Genomic DNA, 9117 nt, shown 5'->3' on the forward strand with positions numbered 1-9117 from the left:
GGCCCAATGTTCTGAGCTCAAGTTGAATGCTTTCTCTGTACCCATACTTTTGGAAGCCTTCATAATCTATTAGATCTCCCTTTAATTTCTATCCCAGCAAGAGACCTAGACTGTATTTGGGTGCACCATCATCTTGATATGCTTGAAAACCTTTTCTGTACTTGGTCATGTGCCTCAGCATGTTTCCTGATGTGTGGTGACCAAAACTGCAGCATCACGGTTTGCTCACCAAGTTTTCTTGCTTTCTATTCCTCTATGATTGGTTCTTTTGCATTGTTTAACTCAGTTTTTGTATCTCTGCTCTTGATCTCCTGCTCCTCTCTCCCTCTATGGTGTCCCTTGACCGATTGAAAATGAACAACCTCTCGCTTATCGTAATGGTCCTATCTCTGGTCACTGCAAGGGCCCGGTTCCTACCATAGAAAGCTTCTATCTCCATTTTGTGCTGTAGATACTTTTCTGCTATCTTCTCTACGACTCCTCTTTCCTTTCCTTGTTCTTTGTCAAAGATCTCTCTTGGAAGCACCTTTTTTGCGCTTTCTGAAAAGTCCATTAATGTCATGCCCATGACTATTAAGAATAGAAGACACTGAAAGGGGTCCTGTTGTGAGAGATTCTGACTTTTGCATTCATCGTTAAGTGGATTGGCCATGTTCAATTGCCCATGATTCTATGATCATTGAGGTTATCTATTACAGGCTTCTGGTATTTTGCTATCATTGAAATTGAGAACTCATTTAGAACCTGGGATGAGGGCAGCACAGTGGTTAGCACTGCTGCCCCTCCGTGCTAGGGACCCGGGTTCCTGGGTCACTGTCTGTGCGGAATGTGCACGTTCTCCATTTGTGTGGGTGTCCCCCGGGTGCTCCGGTTTCCTCCCACAGTCCAGAAGACGTGCGGGTTAGGTGTATTGGCCATGCTAAATTCTCCCTCTGTGTACCCGAACAGGCACCAGTGTGGCGACTAGGGGATTTTCACAGTAACTGCATTGCAGTGTTAATGTAAGCCTGTTTGTGACTAAAAAATAAATATAACCAATTTAACATGAGAATTGTCCACCAGTTTTATGGCAATATAATTTTTTTCTGAATTTGGATATTTGCGCCACTGTTATCTGGACCCAGGCTTTGTCCTCCAATTTGACTTGTTATCTCCTATTTCAATCTTATAATTCCTCTATTGTTGGCATTTTCTTTATCTCTGACAATGTTTCCTTCTGTGGATTCATCACCACCTTTCCTTATTGACTCTATGCATTGTGCAAATGTGTTACTCCTTGTGTTCATTTGTTTCCTCGTTGTCTATTTAATCTTCTAAACTGCTCAAAAATTAATGTTCACTTGAATACTTTTGTATCTGCCTTCTTTTGAATTCGGTTTCATCCTCACACCCCATATATCCATGGTGTCACAGTCCCTCCATCATCTAGCATACAGACTTGTCTGATGCATAACAGTGGCTGTACTGTCCTGCGTTTCATTGCTATGTAGCAGTAATATTCTTTCTTCTCCCACCCCCCCACCCTACTGAGCTTTCATCAGACTGTGTGGGGCTTTGGTTGAATCTTTATCATCGGTCCGTGAAACATTTAGTGGCCAGAGGTTTGTAGCTCTCGATTTTATGGGTGTATAAACGCGGTGGAACACAGCAGCAGCAAACGTTTCCTTGGATTGATTTGGAATGATACAGGTAGTTCTTTGCCTTTAACCCTTTGTGTAGAGATTCTGTAGTGCAGCACTACAAAGCAGAAGGATGAAGTATGTAAAATTCAGCTGGCCCCCAGTTGGGCAACTAATTGTCAGATGGATTGATATTTAAGTCAGTAATCCATTCTACCAGAATATAGTTCCTTTTCTCAATGCAATTTTTCCACAAACATCCACTCCAGCCACCGACGCTCAGTAGCAGCAGGATGTACAATCTGCAAGATGCACTGCAGCAATTCAAAGATCTTTAGACACCACCTACCAAACCCACGACCACTTTCATCTAGAAGGGCAACAGATACATGGGAACACCGCACCTGCAAATTCCCCTCCGAGCTACTCGCCATCCTGACTAGGAAATATATTGTCAATTCCTTTGCAGTCACCGGGTCAAAGCCCTGGAATTGTGGGTCAACCCATAGCACTTTATAATGTTGGCAAGATGGCAGCTCACCATCACCTTCTCAAGGGCACCTGGGGGTGGGCAATAAATGCTGGCCTGCGAATGCATGAAAAAAAAATGCAGTAATAGTTTCTTCATTTCCGATTGCAGTTCTCAAACCTGTAGAAAAGGCATTCTGTAATGTTAAGCTTCACATTAAGTGGGATGTGATTCACACACTCTGGTTACCTTTTTTGCCCAAGTTTTGATTGTTGCTGAGTGACATAGTAATTATAGAAACTAGAAGCAGGAGTAGGCCCTTCGTGCCTGTTCTGCCATTCATTATGATCCATGGCTGATCATATTCCATATCCTGATTTATTTTTTTTACCCCCCCAATCCCCTTGACCCCTTTAGCCCCAAGAGCTGTATCTAATTTTTTTCTTGACATCAGACAACGTTTTGGCCTCGGCTACTTTCTGTGGGAGCGAATTCCACACATTCACCACCCTCTGGGTAAATAAATTTCTCCTCGCCTCCAGTTTGCCCCTTATCCTCAAACTATGGCCTCTAATTCTGGGCTCCCCCACATTGGGAACATTCTTTCTGAATCTACCCTGTCTAATCCTGTTAGAATTTTATAAGTTTGAGATTCCCACCCCCACCCCCGGCTCTTCTAAACTCCAACGAATATAACCCTAACCAATTTAGTTTCTCGTGACAGACCTCCCATCCCAGGAATCAGCTGAGTAAACCATTGCTGCACTCACTCTATAGCAAGGACATCCTTCCTCAGATAAGGACACCAAAACTGCGCACACTACTCCAGGTGTGGCCTCACCAACACCTATTTAAAAAGCTTTACAAGGGAGGCTTGGGATTGAATACATCTTTTTAGAACTTGTAAGAATCCCATCAGTGTGACCACTATGTCTAGAACTTGACTGAAAAGGGCAAACAGCTCAAGGTTGATTGGCTGTTATTAACACTTTATTGCATTGTGAAAATAAAAATGTACTCACTGGATCTTGCACAAGATACAACTAACTACATATTCTTTTGTGCAAAACCAGTTTTACAATTTGTGGCTAGGTTTGGTTGCAATGCTAGCATTAAGGAATCTGCATCCTCTGCTGTGGAGGACAGATATTTCTGCTCACTGCTGATGTTGGGTAAAGACAAAGGGGACTTTGATTAGCTTGCTGACTTTGTGGTCTAGGTTCACCCTCAAAATCATAGCCTGACCGGACATTGAGGCCACATAATCTGTGGCACTCCATTTGAGTTACTGTCTTTAGGAGGGTTGAATGAAAATGGATATTAGCCCCAAGATCTGAAGAACATGAAACGCTTAATTAAAGCATAATGCTATTTTGGGGTGGCACAGTGGTTAACACTGCTGTCTCTCAGCGCCAGGGACCTGAGTTCCATTCCGGCCTTGGGTGACTGTGGAGGTTTGCATGTTCTCCCCATGACTGCGTGGGCTTCCTCCGGGTGCTCTGCTTATCTCCCACAGTCTGAAACATGTGCAGGTTAGGTGGATTGGCCATGCTAAATTGCCCCTTGGTATCCAAAGATGTGTAGGTTAGGTAGATTGGCCATGCTAAATTGCCCCTTAGTATCCAAAGATGTGGAGGTTAGGTGGGTTAGCCATGGTAAATGTGCAAGGTTACAGAACTGGGTGGCGGGTGTGGGCCTGGGTGTGATGCTCTTTTGGAGAATCGGTGCAGACTCAATGGGCCGAATGGCCTCTTTCTGCACTGTTAGGATCCTGACAAGCGGATGCTGGAATCTGAAATAAAAACGGCAAATGCTGGAAAAACTAAGCAGGTCTGGCAGCTGAGGAGAGAAAATAGCGAGGCTTGAGAGAGTTGTATGGAATCGAGACATAAACTCTCTTCCCTTTCCACAGAGGCTGCCAGACCTGAGCTTTTCCAGCATTTTCTGTTTGTGAATGAACCACTTGAGCCTGTCTCTGCAATGTTGCCCATTAATTGCATCTTGTAACTTGGGAGGCCAAATCTAAGGCCGTATCTTTGATTCAAGCATGGTTGATTTGAAGAATCGCCCTATTGCAAAGCTGTAACTGTTTCACCCCATGATGTTTGAGTGCTGACGACGTTGTTTGTGTTTAGGTCTGCACACCTGGTGTCCAGGTACCGCCCACGAGCTCCTATCATTGCCGTAACTCGTGAAGCTCAGACTGCTCGTCAGGCCCACCTTTACCGTGGTATCTTCCCTGTCCTCTTCAAGCCACCAGCTGATGCGGTGTGGTCCGATGACGTTGACCACAGGGTGAACTTTGCCATGGAAGTTGGTAAGTTGAGCACAGATGAAAATGTATTTCCTTAAACAAAACAGGAGGCGTTGGAAATAATCAACTCTGTCCGCATCTGCGGAGAGAGAAAAAACAACCAAATATGACTTCAGAGCTGACTGCATTTCCTTAGTGGAGGTCAGGGTGGGGACTGCATGAATCTTGGAGTGGATTGCATCACTTTCCATTTTATTCTGCATAATTAGTTTGGGGCACCACACTGGTTAGCACTGCTGCCTCACAGCTCCAGGGACACGGGTTCAATCCCTGCCTCACAGCTCCAGGGACCTGGGTTCAATTCCTGCCTCAGGTCACTGTCTGTGCTGAGTTTGCACGTTCTCCCCGTGTGTGGGTTTCCTCCGGGTGCTCTGGTTTCCCCCCCCCGCTGCACTCCCAAAGATGTGCAGGTTAGGTTGATTGGCCATGCTCAGTTGCCCCTTGGGTTAGATGGATTGGCCATGGGAAGGCATGATGTTACAGGGATAGGGCAGGATGGCAGGCCTGAGTAAGATGCTGAGCTGATGCAGACTTGATGGGCCGAATAGCCTCTTCTGCACTGGAGGGATTCTATGATTCAATGAATTACTTGAATTTTGTTTAATCTGCAGGCAAGACACGTGGTTTCTTCAAGGCCTGCGACATGGTGATTGTGCTGACAGGCTGGCGCCCAGGATCTGGTTCCACCAACACCATGCGTGTGCTGCAAGTGCCCTGAACGGCTGGGATCTCCATTTGATGTCCACTGCAGTACCACCACCTCCTCCCTTTAGGCAGTTATCGCTTTGTGTACTGCGGAGCAGCTGCCAGCTGCTAACCTCCGAGCACCTCCTACTTAAGCAAGTTAACGAACGCAGCACTCTTGGTCCTCAATTCAGCTCCTTATCCAGTTACTCTGTACTGCACCTGACTGTCTGATGTAAGACTATTATAAATGTTTCAGTCAGTGTATTATGTTGTACTAAGAACACCATACCTTCACAAACCTTTATTTATATTTTTGTGGTTGGAATCTATACTTTAAAAAAAATCCTCAATAATGCACCCTGATATTAATCTGGCGGCAGTGTTTTGGTTAAATTGGTTGTGCATTATTCTGATACTGTACAATTCTGTTTTAAAAATTCAGCCTGTTTTGCAGTTGCAGAGATTAGACCAGATGTTTCACTTGGTACAACATGCTTTTCTGTGACTATAGGAGTAAAATGCAGTTTAATTGTTGCACATTGGTGGATATCAATAAAAGCTAGCTCCCACAAGTTTCTTGTCTCATCTCTCTTCGAACAATGGACTAGAATGTCGTACTGCGATCCTAGGCATATTCTGACCACTTGTGAGCCATCAGTTCCTGTGTTCTACATACACCCTGGTGCACAACTTGGGATAAACACATGTGAAGAGGGTGAAAATGGCAGGGTTTTTTTTAAAGCTAAGTAATGGTTTTATGAGCCTAGACTTGTTTGCACCGTCACGTGTAGCATTTAACTTTGACAACATTTGAGGAAGCCAGTTCATGCTTGTGTAAGTATTACTGAATCGGACAGACTCCCATGGGATGGTGATACAGCGCAAGAGTTTTAACAATACCAGGTTAAATTCCAACAGGTTTATTTGGTAGCAAATACCATTAGCTTTCGGAGCGCTGCTCCTTCGTCAGATGGAGTGGATATCTGCTCCCAAACAAGGCACACAGACACAAAATCAAGTTACAGAATACTGATTAGAATGCGAATCCCTACAGCCAACCAAGTCTTAAAGATACAGACAATGTGGGTGGTAGCCAAGTTCCGCACACATGAGGACGGCCTAAACCGGGATGTTGGATTTATGTCACATTATCAGTAACCCCCACAGCTTGCCTCCTGGACTTGCGGGCTATCCTGTCTGGGATTCAATACACATCTCTTTAACCTGTGCTTAATGCTCCCTCCACCCACATTGTCTGTACCTTTAAGACCTGGTTGGCTGTAGGGATTCGCATTCTAATCAGTATTCTGTAATTTGATTTTGTGTCTCTGTATGCCCTGTTTGAGAACACATTTCCACTCCATCTGACGAAGGAGCAGCGCTCCAAAAGCTAATGGTATTTGCTACCAAATAAACCTGTTGGACTTTAACCTGGTGTTGTTAAAACTCATACTGTGTTCACCCCAGTCCAACGCCGGCATCTCCACATCATGGTAATACAGCGACAGGAGGTGGTCATTTGGCTCATCAAGTCTTCATCTGATGGTAGCTAAGTTTGGAATTGCAAACATTGTTCCTAACTGACATGCACAATGTTTACAAGACCATTACTGGCCACCTGCAAGGTTGCTACACCAGCCAGTCTAATTGGGTGCCCACAGGGCATAACATCTGGCTATGAGGGTACAATGTGAAATGAGGCTAGGTTATGGGGTGTAAATGGAAAATTGTTCCCAATTGACAACTGAATTGACCATTTTATTGAGATCGTGACAGGAAGTTGTATTCAGGCTCCTTCAGGAGTGAGCCAATCCTGATGGCATCCTCCAGCGAGGAGGTGCCCCCTGGCATTGATGCAGTTGGCTACCTATTAAGTTTTCATGGGACAGCCACCCTAGCAGTGTACAGTGGTATGCCACCAGTTACCAGGAGAGAGAATTACATTCTGCAGGTAACTCCCTCACCCTCGCACTGAGGTGAGGCTAAGTCGGTTCACTTTAAGCCTGCATTCTCTCAAAGAACGATGTCCTCTGCTTTTCGATTCGATTGAGAAAATTACTGCTGCAGGCAACTTGCTTACCTGCTGTAAGGATGGGTTCCATTTTCAGGTATAAAGAAAAGGTCTCAAAGATGGAGATTGGGTGTGCTGCTTGATAGAAATAAGGTATAGGGAAGAAAATAAAGTTTAAATAGTCAAAAGTGGCCTCAAATACTTCACACAATGTACAAAACATTGACAAGATTGCATATATACAGCTCAAGTTAACTAAGTCACAATTAAATGCCAGAAATGCTTTTGGGGGGAAAAAACATCCCATCAGGTAGCAGCCCTATAGTGAAACGTAATTTCTATTGTTGGAGAAACTACATAGGTTCTTTGAAAGATTTAGCACAGTGCTAAGGATTGAGGTGTAGGATGTGGCTGAAATGTAAATGTTTTGTATTTATTTTCAGTCGAGGATTATAGTGGTAAGTGCAAGTGTTTTAGATATTGACTCCTTGAATGCAAATGCATAAATGACCTTCGCTTGAATTTAGGCACAGAAGATGATCTAGCTGCTGGACGTGATAACATTTGCCTGAAATGCTGTGGAAAATCCAAGGAAGAGGGCACACTGTGTAGGGGTGGGGCAGGAGCATGGGGAAAAGAGGTAAGTGGGGGTGAGGGGAAGTAGTGGGAGGAGGGGGTGGAAGCGAAGGGTTGCGCACAGTGTAGAGCGCTTGCCGGGAGGGGAGTGTGTGTGTGTGCAATAGTTAGGTTTCAACTTGCAGGTTAGGGTGGCACAGTGGTAAGCACTGCTGCCTCGCAGCACCAGGGACCTGGGTTTGATTCCTGGTGTGGGTCACTGCCTGTGTAGACTCTGCACATTCTTGCCGTGTCAGCATGGGTTTCCTCCGGGTGCTCTGGTTTCCTCCCACAGTCTAAAGATGTGTGGGTCAGGTTGATTGGTCATGCTAAATTGCCACTTAGTATCAGGGAGACTAATGGGGTAAATATGTGGGGCTACGGGGATAGGGGCTCGGTGGGATTGTGGTTGGTGCAGATTTGATGGGGCTGAATAACCTGCACTGTAGGGATTCTGTAATCAGCACAGGGTTCCAAACTGTAAATCATCCGTTGCTCAGGTCTCGAGGTAACTGTGTACAAGGATTTCAGCAACTAATGGGTTGAGGCAAGGGCAGAGTTAAAGGTTGGATGTAGACGGCCTTACTGATGGCGCTGGTATGTGGTAGGAATCTAATCTTGGGGGTCAAGTGTGATGGCAAGCTTTGGCCTGAGACGGTTGCCAGGAAAAGGGGATGATTTGGGTGGTGTCAAAATGGAGTTTGTCATGAGAACAAAGGCAGTGAATTGAAAATTTCTATCTGTTGTGCCCAGCAGCTGAAGGGAAATGAAATGGAACTCTTTCAGAAATACTGAAATTCCATTTCCATGAGTAAGTGAATCAGTAACCAGGGGCACTGTAGAATTAAGTACTGGAGAGCAAGATGTGGCGTGGAATCTTTTGGCACATTATTGGAACATGGAGCATATTTACAGGTAACTTGAAGTTGAAACTGAAGAATGTGTTTTGAGAGAAGATTTAAAAGTTGTGGGCTAAACTGGGTGATATCCCAATTGCAGTTTGCAGTAGGCTGAGCTGATGTATGCTTGTGCAAACAAATGAATAAGAGGTTTAAGATTCCATGATCTCATTTGGTTGAACAGCAGAGAATCATAGAATCCCTACAGTGCAGGAGAAGGCCATTTGGCCCATTGCGTCTGCACCAACTCCCTGACTCTGTCTTACCCAGGCCCAATCTCCTGTAGCTTTGCACATTCACCATGGCTAGCCTACCTAACCTACACATCTTTGGATACTAAGGGGCAATTTAGCATAGCCAATCCACCTAACCTGCACATCTTCGTCGTGTGGGAGGAAACTGGAGCAGCCAGAGGAAATTCACACAGACGCAGGGAGTGTGTGCAAACTCCAGTCACCCAAAGCTGGAATAGAACACAATTCCCCAATGCTGAGAGGCAGCTG

General features: G+C 45.0%; 1 protein-coding gene across 5 annotated transcripts in view; it reads left to right on the top strand.

The window, feature by feature from the left end:
* LOC144480510 (pyruvate kinase PKM-like) overlaps window positions 1–5661 on the top strand; it is a 41456-nt gene extending 35795 nt beyond the window's left edge. For all 5 annotated transcript variants that reach the window (XR_013495678.1, XM_078200010.1, XM_078200009.1 and 2 more), the window contains exons 10-11: window positions 4224–4405; window positions 5014–5661. Coding sequence is in view for 4 of the 5 variants with exons in the window: in XM_078200010.1 (XP_078056136.1) it covers window positions 4224–4405; window positions 5014–5120 (289 nt within the window). In the remaining variant the exon portion in view is untranslated. The remainder of the gene's footprint in view (window positions 1–4223; window positions 4406–5013) is intronic.
* The last annotated feature ends 3456 nt before the right edge of the window (window positions 5662–9117 follow it).

The sequence above is a fragment of the Mustelus asterias genome, chromosome 29, assembly GCF_964213995.1.
Source record: "Mustelus asterias chromosome 29, sMusAst1.hap1.1, whole genome shotgun sequence".
Classification (NCBI taxonomy): Eukaryota; Metazoa; Chordata; class Chondrichthyes; order Carcharhiniformes; family Triakidae; genus Mustelus; species Mustelus asterias.